Genomic DNA, 26,924 nt, shown 5'->3' with positions numbered 1-26,924 from the left:
TTTTTTTTATTAGTTTTTAATCTTTTCGCCGTCTTGCGACCTCATCAGGATAGCAAGGATCTTTTTGTATATATTCCCATCAAGTAATTGTTTTCGTGGTGAGAGTAGTATTTTAGCAAACCATATTCATAAAAAATTCTAAAAAGGTACCGGAGAAGAAGAAAATTCAAAACATAGACAAAAAATATTAACATTTAATAAATATTGAAAGAGTAATCGAATACAAATTAATATGTAAATAACGAAAGTACTGCGCAATACGTAAACTCTACGTGAATGATAAGTAAATTTAAAATAAGTAAAAGTTATAACGGAATATATATAAAACTTCCGTACATAAAAATACGGAAGTTTTAAACGAGCAATTAGTCCCGAATTATATTACAATAATCGAACAAAAAATTAATATTGAAACTTTTTTTAATAGTCGATAAAGCATTACACGAGACGCTAACTGAATTTAGTTTAAATGGACCTGTTAAGTAAGTCTTATAGCTTTAATCCACAATTTTTTCCTATCCTTCCTGAAAACAGATGCACAAGATAAAATAGAACCAATGAGGTACATACTAAATATTACTCTGTAATTATCAATTTCAGATAAGCAGATCTCCAATTTTATCGGATGACAAAATTAACTTTTACGTATTTTTTTCTGACATGCATTTGACTTCCATGATTAATGTTTTATTCCTACCGCCGTTGGGAAAATTCATTTTGTACTCTCAGGGCTAAGATTTCCTTTCATATTCACACATCATAAAACGTAAAAATACATGTAATAAGTTCAAATTATTGATGGCACAATTGGATGTTCCATTTGTATATGCATATTTGAGCAAATGCATTTTATAGCCATACGGGCGGTGTCCTGAAGGAAAACGATAACAGCGGAGTTTACATCGGAATGAGAAAGCTTCGGCAAAATAGGTGCGACGGAGAATGAAAGAGTTGATAAGGGGATCCCATTAATCTTTGGTCAACCCCAAAGGCAGAAGATGGTAGCGACAGTTCAGCTTGTTAGTGGACTAACCACTTTCACAGAACCCATGTAATTCCCTTCACGGCAGTCTTTTTTCGAGGTGAATTATTATAATAAATTAAAATAAAAAATTAAAGTGATTACATTAGGTTTAAATAATTATGTAAACCTAATGTAATCACTTTAATTTTTTATTTTTCATTATTTTAATAAAATGGAACACATACAGAAAGACTGCCAATTTAAAGTTTACTTTTAACAAATAAAAATAAAATAAATGAATCATAAATTACAATTTTAAATCAAACAACAAACCGATTACTGTGACCATAATTACAGTACTTATTCGGTAATATAATCAATATCAATATTTTGATGCCAGGTGGGTAAATTTTTAATTTACAAAGAAAACGAATCAATATCAGCCGGGAGAGAATTTATCAAAAAAGAAAGTTTGGGTTTCTACATTTTTCAATTTTTATAATAATAATAAATAAATGTTATTGTCTATAGAAAACTCCAATGGAGCATATGCAAATACACAGACACTCAGACTGTAGAGTTACTGCATAAAAAAATCATAAAGCACTTGGCATAAATTTTACATCGTATAAGCATGAACTAGGGCAGGATTTTAACCATTTTTGTTATTTTCATTCAAAATTTTGGAGCTCAAAACTCTCGAATGACTTCATTTTCGATTTAAAAACATGTCAGAAAAAAAGATCATCATATATCCAAAGCTAGCAAACGCATCAAATGTGTTTACCAAAACCAGTAATGAATTCGAAATTTGGCCACCATTTCCGATGAGAAATAAAAATAAAAGAAATCTACTTTTGAGCTAGCGAAATATGAGACTACTGTCTATAAAAAAAAGCAATACCCCCGAGTTTGAGGCACCCTGGCGTCTAAACGAAACAATCAATATCAATGCAGCAAAAAGGAGTCGAAATAAAATTTATTTCTGCGTTGGATCATACACTTTTTACAACCTTCGGCTCCACTATATTTCCTTACTTAACTTTTCTCAAAAAGTACCCCTTTTTTTCCCGTAACATCAGGTTTACCAACTTTGAGCGCTTGGTATTCCAGTAATTTTTCTTCCAGTAACTTGCAATTTTGATAGGAGAAAGTCAGGTCTAATATCAAACTTTTCAGAAAGCGAATTGTTTATAACACTAAAATTGATTGATTTGTTGCAAATTTTAGCAGAAAACATCACGCAATGATTTTGTTTTTCTAAAATGGTCCCGTAACCTACCTGGACCGCTTTGTACGCAATGAACCCTCACGGAAAAAGTTAAAATATAATTATTTTCCACGCTGTCTCGTCCGTAAACTGGACGGAGTTGACCTTTACGGAAAGTCAATCAAAGAGACATAAGTGCGTAGCTCAGCTGCCTCAGCTATGGAACGGCATGAGCAAATTTCACATTCAAGTCGTGATAATGTAAAAAAAAAACTGTGAAGCCTCTTTTCTCGAGATAATACAATAGTCATCATGTCCACTACGAAATCAGGAAAAAGCAAGTTTGTTTCCCAGGGACCCACGTATCCTCAATATTTCAATCAATCACCACTTTTGACGCCAAATATGAAACATATTTCGCAAAAGAGGAAGAGGAACTCAGTGTTTGAATAAGCTCCGTTGCGGAGAGCCTGAACTATGCCTACCCAACTCTCTCTGTCTCTCTCGTGCTTTCAGGAAAAACAATGCGTAATCTTGGCCTCCCCAAATAAAAGGTGTCATCACTTTGGGGAGTGCAACATCCATGCGCCTTCCAAAAAATTTGAATTCAAAATCTCTTGGGTAACGACTGAAAATTTTATATTTATGCGGGAAACTCCTTGCCGGAAAAGATACTCGTACGTAGTGACGTAAAGGTACACATACGCTTTCATTTATTTTGGTTGCCGTTTTAAAGACGGCAATTAGCTGATATAGTCTGAAATACTGAGCAACTGCCCTTTATATAATTTCAAGCTTTTGATACAAATGTATAATTTTTCCAAAGAGTAAGTACACTGTTTATTCCAGAAAATGCATGAATAAATTACGTCGAGAGCTAAGTTTATTAAACTTATGACGAACAAATGGCGCGAACTATTAATGAATATAAAATATGAAGACGAGAAGGGTATGTATGAGCATGCACACACACAAAGTATGCAATACAACATGTAGCTATGAAAAATCGAATTTACACAGAAGCACGATTAAAGGTAGGAAATACCTCGACATATGAAATTATATTTAAAGAGTATCCGAACCTCATATTTATGTTATTTTTGTTGAAGCAAACAGTTTTTCACTGAAATATTTCATTTTCGCGACAGCAGCGGTCAAACCGCAAATATTTCAACCTATACCTCTCCTACTTTCATTTTAAATAATTAAAATGAGCCGACTTGCACCACATTTGTAAAAACACATGTAAGTATCTGAAGTAATGTTATGCATATGTGCTTTCACGAAATACTTAAGGAATATCTAGAAGAATATGAATACTTCGTATGGTAGGGTTTATTTTTCAAATAAACCGTGACTATAAATTATCACTGTTTTGTAGAAACTTAAAGATTGGTCACTCCTTCAGCAAATTTAAGATGTTATAATCATGGCAAAGCAAAAAATCTAGTACTGTTCCACAAACTTTTATTTGCTGTCAACTAGTTTATATAGGATGAGATATTATAATGCTAAACCTAAAAATAATTACTCCAAATCAATGCTTCAAGTTGGAATCTAAACTTAAAATTGAATTGAACGCTATGACGCTACTTGAGGTAAGACTTAGATTGGTTTCACTACACATTTGTTGATTTTACGCGACGCACTGCTGCATCAGAATTGCTAGTAAACCATTTCCGCCCACCGTGGCCATATGGCTATATCCTACCATTCTGAGCATCCTGAAGAAAACCCGCACTCCTTTTAGCTGCCGAATTCTCACACATATATTTTTGAAGCTTGCAATAAATTAGTCCACTTATTAGTTTACTTCTAAAGGCGGTCGAAATAAGCTCACTGACGAAAAGAAACGGGTCGACACGGAAATTCAACGAGTACATGTGCGTTATATAACTTCTTTAATGTCATTCACATGTCTGTCAATTACATGCGAGTATCATAAAAGTAAATAGGAAATGACATTGCGTAGATTATTTTAACTTACCTTCATCCAAAAATTTACTTTCCCTGAAGATTCGTCCTTTCACTCATAGAAGTTGAAATATGTTAGATTCCGATTCCGTTACCTCTTACAGTTAGTGTAGTTATCTGGCTACGGGTAATTCGGAAGAAACAAGTTGATATATCGCCAAAATATTTCTCTAAATCAATGAAGACGACCATCGGAGCACTAAATATCTTCACAATGCAAACAGAAAGTTTTCTTGGCGGAAATGGGTTGAATAATTTTTTCGGACCAAATAATAATGATGCAAGATTGATACTTCACTTTAACTTGAAATATTTACTACTTTCTATATTTTTTCAAACGATCTATGTAATCTTAAAAAATCTTTGGCCGAAATTAACAGAAAGGTGGAAGAATGGTTAATTAGTGAAACTGTAAACTTGTCATTCATCTGAAATGTACAAATTATGTTAAATTCTCATATTTTGGTTTCAAAGTTTCTGAAACTTTTAGTGAAATGTTTTTTTTTTGTTTATGGAGTGTAAACTTGAAATGTAATATAAATGCTATGTAGGATAAATGGTACTTCTGACAAGTCATATGGCTTAGAAGGACCAAGTTGTACATGCTAATAAAGGCAATTTATGTTATGTTTTTATTTCGGCAAGCGATAGCTATTCAAATTTCAATTCCTTCAACGTTAGATAATCCCTTTTCATTCGCTGAGTCATCCCATTGCGGGCTAACACTCTATCTTCCCTCCCTGACCAGTTTCTTTCGACTCCTTAAAAAAAAAACATTCATCAAAGAAGACAGCGACCTCAAATCCTCAATAATTGCAATATGATACGTATTAGATAACGATCAACGAAAATACTCCTTCCGCCATTACCTCATATTCGAAGGACTTTCGCTTATAATTAAGTATCACAGCCTTCGTCAGCATTTTGTAGTAAATCGCAGGTGGCTCAGTGTAAAGAAACCGGTCCTCGTACACTGAGTGAGTGAAATTCGCAGCCCCACGACATAAAACTCTCTACCCTGGAATTAGGAAGCGATGACAGTTATTCAGGGAATGAAATCTCGAGCCAATGACAGACAATTCTTCACGAAATTTTTCATGGGTCATCAGTATGTTTGAAGTATTTCTGCAACGCCCGCTTTACGACAGCATAGGAAAGGAAGAAACGAAGAGGTATAGCCTATTTGTGTGGTATATTAATCCTTACGAGCATGTATAATATGTATGTATGAACGTGAGAATGAATGAAAATATTCACCGTGTAAATCACCCAACTTGTGCAAATGCATGAAAAGAAAATAATTCCTGCTATAATTGGATTCATGCATTCGTATATCGATAGCTAAGTTCTAACAACACGTATCTAAAAAATAGCAACGTTTCAAGAGCAAAAAAAAACAATTTACTTTTTTAATTGTATATAATTGTAATTGAAATTAAAAAAAAAAAATACCTGAAAACGAAGCATAAACTGTCGTCGCACAGAAAGTCCACGCGGTGAAACCCAGAAGCATGGAGACATCATCTAGACAACGCCGCGGAGAACTACGCATCAAGAGGCATACATTTGCAAGCAAAGAGTAGCTTTTTACTTGAATTTTATTTTTTATTAACAGCATTAGCACTATTAAGACCGGCCAACTTTTGACGTACGTGTTGTTAGAATTTAGCCATCGATATGTTCCATTCCGGTCCAGCAAAATAGTTGATGCATTCAAAAATTAACTCCTACGTGATCATGAACCGTGTAAATAGGCCCTAAGATATTGTGGAAACCAAGGTTGCAGTTACTAAAACTGATTATCCTCTAATTTGTTAAGTAACTGAATTTTCATATGGAAAATAGTTTTAAATATTCTCAATAGATGGCGGCGGTTGTAAAGGTTTTGGCCGAAATTTCTAAAATAAACAGCTCTGGTTTGATCGATAACATGATTCACCACTACGAAGTAGAAAATAAATATACAAGGAAAAAAATAAAACAACACGCTTTTCCTAAACGGTATAAAATGCACTGAAAGTATAGAATGAGCGTTTCGTCTCATGGAGAAAACAGTTTAGGTGCCAATCGTTACTCGCCTATCTGACTCTTCTACACTCATATCTAATAAAACCTAATCAACACCCTCGCTTTAATCTCCGGGTGGTGGAAAGCTTATTTTTTATTTTTTTAATGCATCTTATACCATTTCTGGAAAAGGCGTGTTTTTAAATATTTTTTATATTTTTACGTCTAGAACCGAGTAAAAATCAGGGATTGCAAGTGGAACGAAAAGAAAATGTTTCGTTTCGACACGGAGGGAAACTAAAATACAAAACTTACGGTTTATTTTCATTCCCGTACGAAATTAAAATCACCAAGGAGTTTAGTTTCGACCCGGGACGAAACTTTACTCCCGGAAACGAAACTAAATTAATCAAAACTCAGCTGCTCATATTAAAGTTTCGATCCCAGTAGTTGAGTGGAAGGGGATGAGAGGGAATAGTTTCGACCCATTTCATGACAGAATATAGAGAGATTAAAACAGTGAGCTTGAAAATCGAATGGCCAGTCTGCGTTCTCCGTTCTCCTGTTAGTGGTAAAAATATGAGTGCCCCAAGCATCTAATAGCGGAACCTCTACTTCATTAAACCATGGAAAAAGTGATCGTGTGATTCAATCTTTAAATCCGGGATGGCAAGTGAAACGAAACGAAAATAAGAGGCCTAGGTTTAGTTTCGTTCCCGCACGAAATTAAAATCACCAAGGAGTTTAGTCTCGACCCGGGACGAAACTTTACTCCTGGGAACGAAACTAAATCAATCGAAACTCCGCTGCTCATAGTTAAGTTTGGATCCCAGAATTTGAATGGTGGGGGAGAATAGGGAATAGTTTCGACTCATTACGTTTGAAAAACCTGTAGAGAGGTTGAAACATTGAGGTTAAGAATAGAATGGCCTGCTTGCGTTCACCGTTCTCCCGTTAGCGGTAAAAATATGGGTGCCCCAAGCATTTAATGGCGTTAGGCAGAACCTCTATTTCATCCAACCACACTTCGAACACGGTGTGTTGATCGAAACTAAATTGTTTGAAGGTGAAGCACGTGGTCCCTCCGGTGCGAAACATTATCTGGGTTTGGTTTCGTCCCAGAGTTTTAGTTTAGTTTCATCCCTGGTGGTGATGTTATTTTATCCGACCAACAGGTATACATAATGAGTGTAGTGACTTTTTGTTATTGAATTTTCAGGGTGTTCAGGAGGAATCTGCAGTATTTTATGATATGGTAGGGGAGGCAATTTTAAGTATTGTCAATAAACATTGGAATCGCATCTCTTTTGTTACGCAATCATTTTTTCGGATCCACTTTGCTTTTACCATGAAAACGTTTTTCTTTAATCCAGCCTTTTCGACATCTCAGTTAATACTCTTGAATAGTTAATATACTTGTTTTTGACTTTCGTTTAGTTTCGACATCCATCCCTGGTAAAAACCTGGATTTGATCAACCACGGAGAGTTTATTCATCACTTGAGCAACTTATTTGGAGAAAATACGTCGACACGTGCCCAAATCACATGATTGATTCTATGCGAGCTCCACATATTTGATTTACCCGTAAGGGCCAAAGGGTATTTCATCAGAGGATGACTTGAATTTTGGTAAAACGAGTAATGTGATACTACCTATTTTCAAACTCTGGAGGGTTATTTCTCAAACACCAACCTCGTCTTATGAAAACGGTTGGTTAACCTATGCAACAGCGGCGCTGTCCCAGAAACCGCCGGATGACAGTTAGATAGTTCGCTGAGCGACTGGACCTTACTGCCTGAGAAAGTCAACACGCGAAAGCAACACTCATCACCCAGCGAAAGGAGGAAATCGATTCCTAATGATTGATGAAACGGAATTTGGAATTCATTCACAAACTTCTCCAAAAACCTCATTTTCAAGGCGAGAAGATTTTAGATAGAAACTTGCATTTTGCATAGTTGAGTAGGGAATAAAAATATGTTGGATTGTAATAAACTACATTCAATATGGTCTGAGTTCTTAGCTTAACCCGTTTAGTAATAAATTTGTACTGCCTGTGACTAAAGCTGTTCCCAATAAATTGTAAATCTTGTATTGACATAATAACGTTTAAATTTAATCCAAGTCTTATCAATACTATAATCTATAGTTACGAGCGTGATGCGCCCGCCGCTCCCAGCGGGCTTCCCCCGCTCTTTTCAATGCAGGTCCACAGAGGGATAGGCGCGTTTCTAATTTTAAAATGTAGAAAAAAAGGCAAGGTCTTATGTACAAATTTAATTGGAATTTTCATGTACAAATTGAGGTCAGAGGACCTCTTTAAACACAACATTGGAAGTAATTACACTATCCTCTGTTAATACTTGTTTAGCGTTTTCCTTAATATTTACAAAAATATTTTGAAAAGATCTTACCCTAGAAAATGCTACATTAAGTTGGCCATGAGAGAATACAGGGTCAGGCAGGAATAAGCCAGCTCTTTGCAAAGTCTGACCCTGAGCCTTGTTAATAGTCATCGCATAGGAAACCTTAATGGGAAATTGTCTGCGAGTCAAATTAAAAGGCATGGTGGGATCCGACGGCGTTAACTGTATTCTTGGGATGAGGACAATCTTGCCCGAATCGATTATTTTTTTATCGACTATTTTTTTTGCATTTTTAAAAACCAATTTTAGGAAACAATAGCAATATTTAGGAAGTAAGATATGCCGTCGCATGTTCTCTGATAAGTTCTATGCATTTTGGTACCTCATTTGTAGAGTTTGGTTGCGTATAAGTTGAGAAAAAGGTATCTATACAGTAGAAATAATATAGAGGATGGAGGAGATAGAAACAGCAGTAAGAACATGCGAAAGAGCATTGCACTCGAAAAGGAAGTGCTTATGAACAGGAAGGAGCTTATAACAGGATCGTAATGGAGTTTTGAAAAAAAACCTTAGCTAAGAGTGTGATCTGGAGTGAACCTCTTTACGGTGCGGAAACGGGGATACATAGGAAGGAGGACGAGAAAAGATTGGAGGCATTCAAAATAAGGGTTAGGCGAAGAATGTAGAAGGTACAGTAGACAGAGAGGAGGTAGAATGACGAAGTGCTGGATATGGTGGGTGAGGAAAGGCAGCTTTTAAATGAGATACAGAGGACACAGAAGGTATGGATGGAGGGAGTGCTGAGCGAGGTTGGATGTTGACAACAGTGCTGGAGGGTAAAATGTTGGGTAAGCGAGGGAAAGGAAGGAAGAGAATAAATTTTTAGATAAAATGAAAGGGAGCAGGCATTATTTTGAATTGAAGTGGGAACTCCATTAAGACGGGGAAGATTACCAGAATAACTACTCCATGGAAACCTACTTTAATCGGTAGAACTCCTTAATAAACTGTTTATGAATTGCAATACGCCTAATAAAGAATTTATTTATTTATTATTTCCAACTGACCGTCAAACGGCACATTAAGGCCTTTACAACGGAGGATTCACAAAGAACAACACATACATCCATGCCTTGGATAGGGGCAACTTATACGGATGATATTCGAACCCACGAACTACGGTTTGGCAGGCGAGGACTTTGGCCGCCACCGAGGCCGGCAAAAAAATCCTCCCCGGGGGGGGAATCAAACCCCGGTTTTCCGGGGATACTGACAACTATACTACCGAGGAGAGTTTAGAGAATGGCACGCGAATGTTGAAGCCAAACTTGTTGTTAGGGTTTGCCAAATGAAGTTTCGAGTAATTCACGAAGTTTTAATCCATATACTTAGTTACGGGGCTTAAGAATGAGGGTTGGGCCAAATTTGGAAGATACTCGTCCAATTTAATTCCACGCGTGGTCATATTTTGTCCTATTCCGCCACGAAATCTTTCTCTTCAATCTAAACACTTTCTCACTCGTCCAACGAGCTACCAGGTAGACCTCCCAACCTTCTTTAAGCCTGCGTGAATGACGAAATTTCTAGTGAAAGTTTAGATGCTGCCCCAACTTATGGAAAAACCCGGATAAATTTCAAGAGAAAGAATCTCAGCGGAAAGGGAATCCAATCATTAATCGATCGAAACCACTTCGCCCTTGGCCGAAGTTTTCAGAACGCCTTCAAGGAAGTAGGATATTCTATTACGCGCACATCATGCGATGAGATGATATGGTGATACTAAGTAAGAATATAAGGGAGCTAAAATTTTGGCAATACTTTTATTAACAGAAAACATCGATTCCTACGTAGGTTTCCGGTATAACTGAAAAAGGAAAAGACCTAATAACTTTAATAGGGAGGATGGGTATAACCTCAGCCGTATATGGAGAGGGTTCCTGGCACAATATAATGGCCAACGGCTATCGGCTAAAATTCAAATCCGGCACAACAATGGGTAGCGAAAAAAACATATATAAGCTCGGGACGAGTATAAATTCCTTCCATTCTCTTGATAACGCTCCCAGTAGGAGGAGTGAAACGTCGAGTAAAAATGTTTTCTACACAGCAATACCCGAAAACCACCAGCAACATATCATTACGTTCGTTTTATTTTGTGTATCACGGAACCTCAGTCATTTAATTTAATAGTAATAACTTTCATTTCAAAATTAAGAGAATATTTACTACAGTAATTGTTGTATTTTTTTCACAAATATGAGAAGACCTTGCCCCCCCCCCCCCCCCTAGAAAAAATCCTGGATCCGCCCCAGAATGAAATTGCTCCCCAACGTCAGCCCCGACTTATCTAAAATCCCTTGATAGCATCCCTCACTTCGTTGCCAAACTAGTTAGACATAGATTCCCCCATTTACGGAATATGTCTTCTGATTTTGCGTTGTTTTCTCTCTCCTTATGTAGCCTTCAGGACCTTAGACTTAAACTGGATTTAAAATTTCTTCGTAATATCTTAAACTCGACTTCTGACTACCCTGTACTCCTTTCTCTGTTGAATTTTGGGATATCAACTCATCTATTCCCAGGATCTACCTAACCAAGCGCTCACCTTTATATCGCCTCTCCTCCCCCCCAAATTCATTCCATCTTTCTATCGATCTATTTTAAATAATAAAACTTACACTCAGTTAAATATTTTAGCATTTTGCGTTTCAAGATTTGCGAAGATTTCTACGGTTTCTGGATATTTTGTCTCCGATTTACGATTTGTGACATTGAATCTTATGGATAAATTATTTAAAATGCTTGGAATATTTTCATTTTTTATCACTGAAACCCATATTTATGTCCAATCATGTGACCTATATTACTTTAAAGGTTTGTGAATAATGGACCCTTAAGAAGTCACATCGGCATCGATAATTTCTGTTAATATAATTGCTCCCCTCCTCCACTCAATTTACCTATCAGCTAATCTTTTCACCCCTACGTATATCTTCTCTTCCTCATCCTTCTTTACCTGTTCTATATATTATATTCGTGGCCTTCCTTTTCTGTGATATCCTTGTCCCTCGACGATTGTCGTATAATGCAAGAATTTGATCGTACATGCTTTTTCACCCATGTCAGCTAATTGAATGTATTTTTTCTCTCCGTTGGTTAATTCTTAATTAGTTTTTATATTGTTATTATATTTTGTCTCATTCAAGTTTTGTTAAAATTTTCACCATAAATTGGCGTTGCGGCTATCTATGACAAATAATTTAAATAAATTAAATAGTGTATCGCCTCAATGTTATGACCCTTATTACTGAGTGATTCAACCCACCAAAGATTGGTTTGAATAGGCGAGGGAGCGGCTCACACCAGAATTAGCTTGCGTAGGGATGTCACCTGGACCACCGAGCCCATCGAGGATAGGGTAGTTTCCTTCATCAAAGAAAACTGAAGGCAGTGATTGCGATTCGTTACCCACCATTACTGTATTCATAATATACAAATTATTAGGTTTTAGAAATACCGGTTTAGACGAATGGCAATGGTCAATTTTATTCTCATTTGAAAAAGGCCAGATTGGCGCCCATGCGATGCCACTCCACCTGACGTCACAGGTACCTAGTTTTTATTCGAGTAGATAGGAGTTTTACATCGTCTGAAATTACCATCGCATGCATGAGGCACAGAGCTCAGGGAAACATGTCTTAATAATCACCTATTAAAATTTTCCCAAGGTCGGAAAGTTTCCTTCGTTTGATAAGGTATTAATAATCCTTATTTAAGCCAAGCGCTACCTGCTAGCAGGGTACTCTGCTACCTGCTAGCATCCTGCGTCGTATCAGCGCACAAAGTCTCGCCCCAAGGTCACCTCACTTGCGGCAGCGGGAACCAGAAATACGTCACACGGACTTTTCCCATCATTCCAACTTAGCCGTCGCATTTTCGCGCGCTTGAAATTTTTCACTTTTCGTTTGATCGTGAAAAATAGATATCGTCATTCGAAAATCTTAGAGCGTGAAATGCGTTCTCCAGGAATAATAATCTTTCGATTTATGCAATAAAAAATAATAGGAAACCACCCTATTGTTGAATTGGATATACGACGGCTTCACTCATGAATTGAACCTGGTATCCTTAAGTCAACAACCTAATGCTCTAAACACCAGACTATCACGCTATTCATCGCCTTACACATGCAGCAAAATTGGCTGTGGCGCCTTAGAATGAAAAAATCATCATGGCTAGTCAACAATGCTCAGATTGGTTTGACGTAGCTCCCTACTCAATTTTCCTATCCGCAAATATTTTCACACCTACGTATTTCTTCTCTTTCACTTATTTCTTAACCTGTTCTATATATTTTAATCGAGGTCTTTTTTTACCGTTCTTGCCATCTACTTGTCCTTCGACGATTGTCTTCATCGGACCGTCATGTCTCAATATATGGCTTGTATGGCTTTTCCGTCATCTTATCAATGTTTTCACGTGGCTTATCTTCTACTCTTCTTAAGAATTCCACTTTACTTACTTGGTCGATTCATTTGATCTCATCCTTCTTCGGTAGCACCACATTTCGAGGAACTTTGATTTCTCAGCTTTTTTCATTTTTCATGCCTTACTTCCGCAGAGAAGCATTCTCCAAATAAAATACGTATAGATTGAAGGGGAGGATGGCTATCCTTCGGTGAAGGTAGGATATTCTGAATCTTCTTCACGGTGCAGAAGCGAGTCTTAATGTTGCCTTTATGGAGGATTCTGGCGATTCTATCTATGGGAGTGTATGAGGTTCCCTGCTGCTGCGGCAGAAGCTACGTGGGACAGAGCAAGCGTTCAATCTCCCAAAGGCTTAAGGAGCACGAAAGGGCGTTAAAATTACATCAGTGGGACGCATCAGCTGTTGCTGAACATTTTGCCTCCAGCCCTGGGCATAGAATAATGTTTGACGCTACACGGGTATTAGCGAAGACGGAAGAATACCATCCGCGTCTTATACGTGAATCGATCGAGATTGCGAAAAGACCTAATAACTTTAATAGGGAGGATGGGTATAACCTCAGCCGTATATGGAGAGGGTCCTAGCACAATATAATGGCCAACGGCTATCGGCTAAAATTCAAATCCGGCACAACAATGGGTAGCGAAAAAAACATATATAAGCTCGGGACGAGTATAAATTCCTTCCATTCTCTTGATAACGCTCCCAGTAGGAGGAGTGAAACGTCGAGTTAAAATGTTTTCTACACAGCAATACCCGAAAACCACCAGCAACATAGATAAAAGAAGCTGTGAAAGTCTTCAGACGAGAACGTAATGATAGTCGTATTAAAAATTTGTCTATTTTTTAAGCGTCTGGGGGGGGGCACGTGCCTCCCTCTAAATCCACCCATGATTTCATTAACAGAAACCATCGATGCCGTCTTAAGTTTCCAGTAAAAGAAAAAGCAAAACATATGTCACTCTACAGCGTCACGGGCCATACTTGGCTGCAAGGGTTAGACGATGAATAGCGTGTAGGACACAAGGCTGCTGACCTAAGTCTCCCGGTCTCAAACCTGTTTGAAGCCTTGGGTCACCCCATTGGGAAGACAGGTGGTGTTAAAAAAAAATAACCCAACGTGGAAGCCCATTAAATTGAAATCCTTAATGACAGCAAGCAGAGATTATCCTGGTTTTAGCCAGCAAAATTCTACCGCCATCATAATTTTTTCTACCCTTTTAAAGGTCTTAAATTGGTGTTTTCGGAGATGTGTGTAATAAATACATTTCTAAGTTACGTAACTACCCGCGTCGGGTCATATTGACATAGAACGTAAACCCTTGAATTAATAATGGTAACATGAGTGGAAATAAATATGGGTTTCAGTAAAAAGAAAGTGACCCTAATAACAGAATTTTATAATTTTTTCCATAACATTCAGCTTCAGAAATTTTTTGTATATTTTTATTTTATTCCCAAACCTCCAAATACAGCTCATATCGTCCATTTTATGCCGGGGTATTCAACAAATTTAACAATTCCAAGTACACAAACAACCACGCCCTGGATAGGGAATATCTACCCAAGCGGGACTAGAACCCGCGACCTCTTGTTTGGCAGGCGAGGAATTTATCCCGCCGACACCGAAAAGGAGGCCAAGTGTCAAGGCGCCGTAGACATCTTACGTAAAAATATTACGTTGCATCGCAAACACTGGCGACGAGTTGTAAAACGGTATTTTTCCAGGCACCGAAACTCGCGTCGGGTAACGCTAAATTACGATGCATAATGCATATATCCGGACGCAAAAATGGAATGAAAAGAACGAGGAAAGTACGCTATGTGATTTCATGGGATGCAAATGGCTAAAATATTAAACTGAATATTGGGAGAAAAGAAAAACCTCCTAAAAGCAGAAGACGGGACAACTTAGTTGGCCACATTTTGAGGCAAGATGGTCTGATGAAGACAATCGTTGAAGGACAAGTGGAAGGGAAAAAGGGCAAGGGACGGCCCCGAATGAGTTACATAGGACAGGTTATAAAGGATGTAAAAGAGAAGAAATATTTAGCTGTGAAAAGGTTAGCGGATAGGAGAAATGGAGAGCTGCGTCAAACCAATCCTAGGGTTATTGACTAATGATGATGATGTTTTATTCATTAAAAAGCCATATAATCCGACGCGACTACTTACGAGTTAATGGCCACAAATCACAATAGTAATAATAATCACACGACTGGAAATAAATCTGAGTTTTAGCAATAAAAACATCTAGCTATTTCAAAGCTTTTATACTGTTTTTCGGTTAGATTCAGACTCGACCCGATTAATTAAGGCTTAATATGTAGCCGGTTCTGTAATGTCTGGTTAGCTCTAACCATAAGATGACACAGACTTCCACTTCACGATGTGGCTGCTAATTATGGCTAGCATGAAGTATGATATTATACAGAAGCTTACCGGAGCTTTCAACCTCCTTTATAAAATGTTTAAGGTTGTATCATGTTTAGGTTAGCATTTCTTTTGTTTATACTCACTTTCTTATGTTCATATTTCTTGTTCATTCTTTTGTTTGTCACCTTAAATTCTCGTAATTAGTGTGTTATATCAAAGTGCGATTATTTATTATTATTATTTCTTTTTGTTTTGTGGAAAATATTGTATTGTTTTTTTTTTCATGCTCTTGGCGATCTGCACTGTTTACATTTGACTGTATATATTTACATATATTTACTTTTTTACTTTTATTTATCTGCCAAGATGGAAATGTAGAAAGATGTACTTATATTTTCTCATGGGCCCCAGTGCCTACGAAAATAAACGATATTATTATTATTAAACAGTCATTATAAAACGGGCCCATAGTATTAACGGAGACGAGCGAAATAAAAACAAAACATTTCTGACATATTTCCTATCTCTTTTTCTCCGATCTATTGCAGTGTCAGACTCATCGGGTCGCTACAGCTCGCAGTTCTTCATCGGCGACGGCTTCTGGCTCGGTTCCATCACCTTGTGCGAGTCCCTGGACCCGAAAGGGGCGTCGCTGGTACACCACCAGGGCCGGCACCAGCGCAGCGAGCATGAGGAGACTCAGAGCGAAGAAGAGGACGGGCCGACCACCCCTGTGCCAACACTCTCCTCCGTTGAACACGAGACATCTGTCCGCGAGAAGGCGCCTTATCCGGTCGCCTTCGTCTCGCTCCAGCTGCACATGCAACTGCCCAAAGAGTTCCAGCCGTCGGTAATGAAACATCGTCAAAACAAACATGCATGGTTTAAAGGCCTGTTTACACGGTACATTAACACGTACGGGTTAATGTCTAAATGTATGAACGCGAGAATGAACGCCAAAATGCACCGTGTAACCACCCAACTTGTGCGAATGCAAGCACAGAAAATAGAACCTGTTCTAATTTGGTTCATGCATTCGTACATGGTCCGTTCCGGTCCACCAAGATCATTCACGCAAACGTACATTAACACGTACGTGTTAATGTACGTTTGCGTGTTAATGTATCGTGTAAACTGGCCCTAACAAACGAAGTCATTCTGGTAACGTAACCCCACCCAAAGGGGGCTTCCATTTATTGCGTGAGGTAATTTTGGCGATTTTTGGACCCTTAGTGAGATATGTGAGATTTGGCTCTACCGCCTCCCTCTAATCTCACGTGATATTCATCAAAATGAGTATTTTGAGTGTAAATACGATAATCTGTGATTTACTACGTTGGCTTTATTAAAAAAAGCCATTTGTTTCGTTATTTTTATTAAAGATAAGTTAAGGCTGGTATTTAAGATTACTAATTATGTGTTCAATTCAACCCAGTTTTCTCACAATTTTGCACTGTTTCTTGCGGAAAAAAATATTACGTGATACTTGCCAGAACCCCCCTCTCTACGTGAGACTGGGTGCGAATCGGCTTGACCCCCTTCACTCCCCCTAAATGCCTCACGTAATTAATGGATACCACCTAACTGTCACAATGGCCTTAGTGCGCTTATTTCTCACATACCTATACATATATGCGCTTTATTCACTGTGCGCTTTATCCGCATAATCGAAGAAAACAGTATTACAAGACAGAATAAAAGGGGTTAGGATTTATTGTGAATTGAGGACGGAGGTTCATGTTGGGAGGGAAGGCGGACGGAGTAATTCGCAAAAGCTCCATGCAAACCTATCTAAACCCCCATAATACTCTGATGATCACAATCGACTGTAAAAAAAATGAAGAGCTAGCCTAATTACTTGAAATAAATGTAAAGGAAGTGAAATTCTAAAATATACCGGCAATGTTTTAGCCAAACTCATTGATTTCGATATTTATACCATAAGGCTTAACCTTGAGGATAACATTCAGGAGGTGTTTCTTAGAGTTCGTAAAATTCATTTCATTGTTCGAATATGAAGTATTTCCTTCCCGGCAAATTAATTACGTGAATGGGGAGCAGAGGCTATATAGAAAACACACCTTCAAAACTTCAACCACGGAGCATATTTCTCACTTCTTTTGAACTTGAAAAAAGATCTATAAACAGCCCATTATGTAAATTAGATTCATGGAAAAACATTCGATGAAGTTCTCTGATTATACGAGTATGCTCCGCAAAATATAGTCATATAAAATCAGTTCATGAATGATTTATGCATGGGTTATTCTAATGGAATGTTTTTGCGGCTTCAACTGCTGTTGCTTCCCTTGCCTTTCCCTGAATTGCTACCACAAAATGACATCTATTAAGGGTAAAAGTTGTAGTGATAGCTTGGAAGATGTGCAGAGACAAAGTTTCCTTTCAAAACAAATGGAATTTTCCTTTTGGTGACTTATCAGGTTGTATCCCTTCTGAATAAAGAACAGGTAGCAGGATTCGCATATGAACGGAAAGGAAAACACACAAAATAACATTACCAAATTTTCCTCGTCTGTTTTGTTTAGATGTTCTATGTCAGTATCAACCTTGAAAATGACGTAACCTATGTTCGGTAGCGGAGTTTTATATTTAAGCGTGGAAAACACCATTTGTAGTTCTTATCATGGAGGACAATAGAGTAATTTTATTTAATAAATTCATGAAAATGACGAATAAGGACGTAATTACTCGGATCAAACTCCAAAAGGCAAGTATCACTGTATAAATATCCCCATTCTAGGCTGTAGTTTATCACGGGAAAAAATTGAGTATTTAAAAAATGAAAAAACAAGTGCAAAAGGTGCCATGATGTAAATTATTTTCATGTTTTTTAAGTTTTTTTTTTCAATTTTCACCCCCTAAATCTTTTTAACCCCAGTGAATTTTGTCTCTCTCTCGATCCTAATAGCCTTCAAACGTCAGTTTTTTTCAATCAGAAGCAGATAACATTAGTAAAAGTCCCTTGAAAAGTGATAAGTTTAGATGGGGGGTTGTTTTCCCCAATTTAGGGATTGGTCGAAAAAATGGAGGGTGATAGAAAAAAACGGAGGTCATTTTCGGATTCAGCGACCCAAAATTAGCCAGAAACACCCTAAATTGTAGCCAGGCAATTTTTGAACTATTTTTTTTGCAGAGCAGTGTTATTGGCGTTATTGAAGTATTAATATATTAAAATCTATCGAATTCAACTTTTATCCCTAAACTCATATAACAAACAAGTTTTTTTCCCTACCGCCAACAGCTGTGCGGGGTAACTCAGTTACCCCACCTATAAAAATTGAAATTTTCAAAAACAATTTGAATGTAAACAAAATCATTCGTCGCCTAGATAACGACAAAGTGGTTTAGCTCATATACAAAAGATATCAAAGTGACAAAATAAAAAATTATACAACATTGACATAATTTGGGGTAACTGAGTTACCCCGCGTTGTCACGGTAGGGTTAAGACATGTATCACTGCCTAACCACCCCTATCCGATTCCGCGTTTGCAGGAAAGGGTCATCACGCTTGGATTTTGCATTCCTCACTCCTGCGCCTCCAGTCAACATGACGCCAAGCTCATCTCGCGGTACCTGACAGGCGCCAACGGAACGGAAATCGCAACGGAAGTGCCCAAGGGACCAGGCGTGAGCCTCACCATATCGTCGGTCAGGAAGGTGCCGGGGGATTATGAACCGCTGAAAGACAGCACGTTCGTGACACTGCTGTGAGTATATCTACCAAGGAGGTTGTAAATATCTAGAGGCGCTGTTTCCGAGTTTTTAGAGTGGTCAAAGTTCCGCTATCTTGGTTTGACAACTTTAGGACTTAAGTCTCCAACTGATATTTGGAGGGGGCTAACTGTAATTTTTCTTCTGAAAATTCGTTAAAATAAGTAAAAAATGCTTCCATAATCACTAGTATTCATCCGGTGATTGTCTTAGGAGTTTTTCCATCATTCGCAATACTTCTATTAATGCAGTGGCGGATCTATGTGGGGAGGGGGCTAAGGGGGCTATAGCCCTCTCCTGGGTATCCAAAGACACAATAGATAGAACGGTAATTTTTTCCGATCCCCACAACTGCTGGAATTTTTAACCCCACTTAATTTTAACCCCCTCTTGTCCCTATCCTGGATCCGCCATTGTATTAATGCATATAATCTTTGTCCTGTTAGGCACGTCCCTAGAGGTGATATCCTTGAAAATATACTTTTGTACAGTAATTGCTAGATTTCCATTGTCTATAATAAATTAAATACCGACATAAGTGCAGGGAAATTAATATTTTACACTCGTAAAATTTTACTTTCTGGTAAGCTGGTTTTAGAACATAACCGTGGTGATTGATAATAATGTTTCCCTGGAAAAAGATATTTGAGACATAAATTCGCGAAGCCTACCGGTGAAGTAAGAGAGAAAGGTTTATACTGTACGTTCCATAGTTTATTTTAATTTATTAACGATTTATGACCAATAATTTCATCAATTAATTGTCCCTTGTGGGATTGTCAATGTTTTGGTCAAAGTGGGCGTGGTTTGTCCTAACCAAGCACCCCCATCATTGCCACACGCTCCACGCTCGGAACCAGTGGTGCCCCATCCAGTATATTACAACCTCCTTTATATCTACAGCACCAAGAATTTATCCTGTCCATCACTCTCATATTTGTATCATTCATGCCTCAAAAAACGTCTACGATTCCTTTCAAATAAAGTAGATTTATTAATTTAGTAGATTGTTAATTGAAAAGAAGGATAGTTGCATTTTCCACAATAATTTAATGCGTACGACGCGTTTTGGATCACAGAGCCATCATCTGGAACAAGACATTGTAGTACATGAGGACAGTTGTACCCGAGAACATTGTACCAGATGACTACAGAGCCATCAGCTACTTCAGGACATTGTAGTGCATGAGAACTTTTTTACACGAGAACATTGTACCAGATTATCACAGAGCCATCAACTGGTACAAGACATTGTATTACATGAAAACATCTGGAGTAGAAGATATGTCATGAGAACATTGTACCACATGATCACAGAGCCATCCTCTGGTACAAGATATTGTATTAAATGAGAACATATGTACCAGATCATCTTTACATGAGAACATTGCACCAGATGATAGCACTGTGAGCCGAAACGGATCATGCGCATTAATATACAGGGTGTTCCATTTATCTTGACCACCCGAAATAACTTTTTGTCCAGATGTAAATTCAAAAATGTGTCAAGCAAATGTTCGTTTGCCGTCAGGGGGACATTAATCAGCATGATTGCCTTCCTTGTAGCTTTGTTATTTTCAAAGATATGAACAACGGTATGTCTTTTTTAAATGGCACCCTATATTTTTTATTCGGCAATTCATTTCCTCTCCTATAACTCCTCCTCTTCATTTTTTTAAATAACAAAGCTACAAGGAAGGCAATCATGCTGATTCATGTCCCCCTGACGGCTAATGAACATTTGCTTGACACATTTTTGAATTTGTATCTGGAAAAAAAGTTATTTCGGGAGGTCAAGATAAATGGGACACCCTGTTTAGTAGACAAAAGCAACAACCTTTCATTTCAATATGCATAACTTCCATTATATCTCGCCTGAATCAGTTAAATTTATCTATTGACTCCTGTAAGAATTAAAAGAAATATCGAAATCAGTAGCAATTAAAATTAGGACATTTGGTTGACTCAATTTTGCCATTTTTCCGGTTTTTTTCTGCATTTGGGTGACCTCACGCCAATCCAACCGGGAAGAAAACAAAACTGACTTTTGAGGAATCCGTCAACGGTTGTATCCAATACAAAATCCCAAAAACTTTTTCATAATTTGAGGATTAATTTGCCGCTAATTGGGTCGGTATGGAAATATTTTTCTTCCCATACCTGGATTTCCACCGACCAATCACCGATTCCAACACTTGGTCGTTCAGCCTTAGCGTTTAGAAAAAATGTCGAGTCATTCCGTTGCCAAACCTCAGTTCCGCAAAGTCATCCAGTCTTCGCCTCGCAGGATAGCATATCAATCACTGACATAACAAGGAAGGTGGACGATTGTATGTTACCTACTACCACTGATCAATTAAATCACGTTACACTGCCCTCACGCTCACCGACTACTTGTTCTTAAGAGGAAAAGCCGATAGACGCTAATTGGACGTAATACAAATCTCGACGCAACCAACAGCAAATCAATCAATGATATAATAAGGAAGGTGGACGATTGTATCGTACCTACTGCAATTGTATGTACTATTTAATACGGTTAACTTACCCTCATCCCTTCAACTGCTTCTACTAAATTGAAAAAAAAACAGGTAGAAGTCAATTGATTGAATTTAAAGTTATCCATCAAAGCAATACCGGCGACAGAAGGTGATCCCGTTTTGTCAGTTACGTCAAAAAATTTAAAATATTTAAAGAATACCTCCGAGTGGCCAAACAGGTATTTAAGAATACCGGGTTAAAAATACCGATAACATCGATAAAAAGATGAGCACATTTCATGTCCGATTATCGTTCATCATTTTGGCACCCCGCAACGCCACTGACTGGAAAACGATCTCTTGTATGACGGGATATTCTTTTTTTTACAAAACTACGCGAAGGAGTGGAACCTGCTGAGTTTTTCATAAAGAAACCTGTCTGGTATCCCGATGTCAAATTTCATTCCAACACCTGCAGCACGAACGTTCTCACTTGCGAAAAAGCAGCCCGACTTCCCTTGTTGACATAAAAAATCATCACAAGTCAGCCCATGAACTCACCAAAAATGCTATTAATTCCTCTGGTGAAACTGAATATGGTTGAATTTTGCATTAAGTTTTCCCCCGATCCAATACAATTTGTATTCATACTCATCAATTTTTTCACACACGTTGGATATGTGTGAAAAAACGAATGAATTTCCTCCTCGATTAATCACATAATCGATGATAATGCAATTAATATCATGATTAATTGATTTGATGTCATGATTATTATCTGTTAATGATTCTCATTAAGCAACGTCTCATTACATTCACCTTAAGTAAATGGCGAGAGTACCTGCATTCACCTTAAGTAAACTTGCTTCATCTGTTGGTCTGTTCATAAATGGAATGTAACTATTGATTTTAAACCCACTTCACATTGCTGAAATGACTAAAAAATCTTCATGTTTCCTTGATTCTGATAGCAATACCATAATCAATTGTAATTAATATAACCTTGGTGTTATATATTATGTTTAGATGCTAAAAATTCGTGTTAATATTTACTCACCTATCAGGCTCTCCTACATTCACTTCTAATACTTCTAATCAGCACTCACGCTCTCGGAGGGATGAAAAGCATATTTCTACTTTCAAGTGCATTTTATACCCTTTTTTGTAGCGAGTTTTTCTATATTTTTAATTTCACTTCTATACATATTTCACCACGTCCTTTTGGTTAGAAGTTAACATTTATTCGACATTTGTCAAAAATACAAAAGAAAAAGACAAAATCCGATTTTTCGGGAGATGCTAATGCATCCTCTTTCGGTTGGCGTCGTAATACTTGTATTTTGTCTCTGTCATACTCTCACCTCATCACAACTGTTTACGATCATTTTCCCCACGCAATTCAAGTACAAATGACTAAAATATCGTTTTTAAATAATGAAATGGCAGCACGATAGGCAAGAAAAATGTTTACTTGTTTACGTACAAACAAAAAATTGACTTCAATTTCATTGATTTTTACTTAGTATATCTTTATTGCATATTTTTATGTATCAATATTGCATGTGGAAGAAATTTTTTGTTATACAACAATTTGCATGGTATAACGATTTTTTTCTATCCCTCCAAAAGGCCAAAGCCTCAGGGGTCACGTAAAGCTCCAAATTTGGTTTGTGTCTATGATATTTAAAAATGTTTAAATCATGGAGCAATAAATATCACGTTATACTATATTTATAGCCGGCCTCGGTGACGGGGGGGGGGGGGAGTGAAGTCCTCGCCACCCAAACAAGAGGTCGCGGGTTCGCATTCCTTCTCGGTAGGTTTCCCCTATTCAGGATGTGGTTGCCCGTGCACATGTAAATTTTTGAATAAAAACATGTAAAGGCCGATATGAGCTGTTTTCGGTGGCATGGAAATTTAAAAAAAATAAATAATATTTAGTTTACACACTTATCTTTCGGTTAATCAGCTGAATTTCATAACTCTGATATTTAAAAATGTTTAAATTATGGAGCAATAAATATAACATTATATTATATTTATAGCCGGCCTCGGTGGCGGGTTGGGGGGGATAAAGTCCTCGCCTGCCAAACAAGAGGTGGCGGGTTCGAGTCCCGCTGGGGTAAGTTGCCCCTATCCAGGGTGTGGCTGCTCGCGCATGTGTAAATTTTTGAAAAAAAAACATGTAAAGGCCAAAATGAGCTGTTTTCGGTGAAATAGATATAAAAAGTTACAAAATATAGAGATTACACACTTATCTTTCGGGTAAGCAGCTGAATATCATAGCTATGATATTTAAAAATGTTTAAATTAAGGAGCACTAAATATCACATTAAACTATATTTATAGCCGGCCTTGGTGGCTGGGGGGGATAAAGTCCTCGTCTGCAAAACATGAGGTCGCGGGTTAGAGTCCCGCCTGGTTAAGTTACCCCTATTCAGGGCATGGTTGCTCGTGCACGTGTAAATTATTGAAAGAAACATGTAGAGGCCAAGATGAGCTATTTTTGGTAGCATGGAAATAGATATAGATAACACACTTCGCTTTCGGATAAGCAAATGAATTTATAACAATAAATAAACGTTTAAAACAATAACATATCGGTTGTAACATCTAATATCCCTGTCGCCATTTTACAGGACCGTGGCTGCGATACTCGTCCTCATGATGGCTTCTGGGACAGCACTGGATGTCATGGACCGCAAGAGCAAACTGTCGACCAAATATCGTCCCAGGATGGAAAACAAAATGGACTGGATGAATTGTGAAAAACAATCCAGCAATCTGTTCAACGGAAAATCAGGTGAGACAAGTTTTCGCCGCGGAGTTGACACAGCGGGAGTCAAGTTTTTTCCTTATGGCAATATGGAAATTGGTTTCATGGTTATATGCGTGGTGACCATCACCCATCCAGAAAAAAACCTTTAGGTTGAATCACCGAGCGAGTTAACACTCATGGGCAATTCCATTTGTGACGGAATTACCTTTAGAGAAAACTATGCAATGGAATTGATGAATTCTTCTCGGGTTCTCAGCCAGGTTAATTCTTTTATATAAGCCGACGTTTCGAGAGACGACTAGTCTCCCATCTTCAAGGCCGTGTTACTCTTTGAAAGTTCAATTTACTTATACGACAGATTTAACCTGAGAGAGACCCCGAGAAGAATTCCTCAATAGTATTTACCAGGAGAAATGAAAATCCACGATAAACACACGAATGGTTATTTCCACACTTTTTAATGAGGATTCGAGGATGAAAATGACATAACGTTTTAAAACCATGGTCGGTCGTTGAGTGTTGAATTGAAAAGTTTGGAAATTACCATTTGTGTTTTTATTCTGGATAAAGCGAACTTCCACAAAATCAAGCCTGAAACGGTTTTATAAGAAATTAAAATCTTTTATTATGCAATAGAGTATTACGACAATATCGTAAAATATACAAAATAATTGCAAAACTTCTCACTGTGCGTGATCAAAAAATCATTTGTGAAAGTCATGTTCATATACAGAAACAAAATTAATAATCGAAATACTTTCTATCTGTGCCCAGAATTAACATGTGACGGAATTACTAGGTCAACCTCCTGAGTGTAATGATTTCAAGCATCTTCAATCTTTTTGAATCGAAGTATAATTTGAAAACTTTAATAAGGCTCTGAATTATGTTTCAAGTACTGATTTCATTAAATATAATCACTTAGCTGTTGATTCGTCAAGATAAAATATTTCTATCTTAAATTTTAATTTGAGAGAAAAAGATAACGTTTTCATGGAGATCCCCGTCAAAATAATAATTGTAAATAAAATTTTAAAAAGGTGTTTTGCGTTTATATGAATATCAGCATAAAACGAAACGAATATAAATATAAACGCAAAATACTAATTTTGACTTATTTTTGGAATTTTTCAACGAAATAAGGAGTAATTTTCAATGTATTGCCGCAGCATTGAAGGCAAAAAAAAACAAAGAAATAAACAGATAAAACCTGAAATCAGATGTGCTGAATCTGAAAAATCTCTTCCACCGCCGAAAATTAAACCCGAACCAGTCCCGTGAAAAGTGTACGGGTTAGATAAATGCTTTTGAATTTGAATTGAGAAAAGAATGAAGCTGCGAATATTCCAATAAGATTTGCGCCTACTTATTAATATTATTTTTCCCCCCTTCTATTCTTGACCTTGTTTAATACATTAAGTAATGTTTCTTGGAGTTTTAGGTCAATGTAAAAACAAGTTATAGCCAACGATTCGATTTATTTAAAATCATCCTCAGGGCTATGAAAGAGAAAACATGAACAATATAAAATACAAAGCTGACAACGATATACAATATTTTTACATAAAAATGTTACGATCGCGTTTTTTATATAGTAACATAATTTAAAGTATTCACATATATATGTAATGTATATGTGTATACTGTCATCTTTGTATTTTATATTGTTCATGTTTTCTCTTTCATAGCCCTGAGGATAATTTTAAATAAATCATCATATGTAATGTATATGTGTATACTTTAAATTATATTACTGTATAAAAAAACGCGATCGTAACATTTTTATGTAAAAATATTGTATACGTTGTCATCTTTGTATTTTATATTGTTCATGTTTTCTCTTTCATAGCTCTGAGGATGATTTTAAATAAATCCAAACGTTGGCTATAACTTGTTTTTACATTGACCTAAAACTCCAAGAAATATTATTTAACATACTTATTAAATGTGCTAACAGTAAGTCAAAACTCAATCCGTTTCCCCGAAAAAAAGGATTGACCTTGTCCGTCCATTTAAGTGTACATTCTCAACACCACAACAGATCGTGGCTGTAGAGGAGCCACAAATGTATAGGTCTTCCACTAAGGCGACCAATGTGTCTAAGGAGTGATCGGGTGGGCATTAGGCCGGCCCTTATTAGGGCCCTTATAGTCCAATTTTCCGTTTGTTTTGACCTATCTCTAAGCGTTTACGAGATATCGTCCGTCGTACCTCAGGGGCGCCGAGGTGCGGGATAGCGCCTTGGGGGGTGGATTGCATTACGACGGACGATATCTCGTAAACGCTTAGAGATAGGTCAAAACAAACAAAAAATTGGCCCTAAAGGGGTTTACTGTTGCGTTTTACATAGACATAGCACTTTTTCGGCCCAAAAAATCTCAATTGAGGGTCCTCAGTACTTAGGGCCCTTGGGGCACGGGTTGCCATCATTTTAAAGTAACCAAATTTTAACACGTGAATATGAACCTCATTTGGATCATTTTGAGACTAGGAAAACATAACTTTTCTCAATTCTGAAAAATAAGGGCCGGCCTAGTGGGCA

The 26,924-nt window shown here is 37.4% G+C and overlaps 1 protein-coding gene across 1 annotated transcript in view; it reads left to right on the top strand.

Moving 5' to 3' along the window:
- The first annotated feature begins 9,307 nt into the window (after nucleotides 1-9,307).
- The window catches only part of LOC124168694 (nose resistant to fluoxetine protein 6-like), a 44,178-nt gene continuing 26,561 nt past the window's right edge, over nucleotides 9,308-26,924 (top strand). The window contains exons 1-4 of the mRNA XM_046546961.1: nucleotides 9,308-9,371; nucleotides 15,937-16,238; nucleotides 18,905-19,119; nucleotides 24,243-24,406. Coding sequence (XP_046402917.1) covers nucleotides 9,308-9,371; nucleotides 15,937-16,238; nucleotides 18,905-19,119; nucleotides 24,243-24,406 — 745 coding nt within the window. The remainder of the gene's footprint in view (nucleotides 9,372-15,936; nucleotides 16,239-18,904; nucleotides 19,120-24,242; nucleotides 24,407-26,924) is intronic.

This window comes from Ischnura elegans, chromosome 12, assembly GCF_921293095.1.
Source record: "Ischnura elegans chromosome 12, ioIscEleg1.1, whole genome shotgun sequence".
NCBI lineage: Eukaryota > Metazoa > Arthropoda > Insecta > Odonata > Coenagrionidae > Ischnura > Ischnura elegans.
The sequence above is the reverse complement of the archived record's forward strand: the minus strand, read 5'-3'. Positions and strand labels throughout refer to the sequence as shown.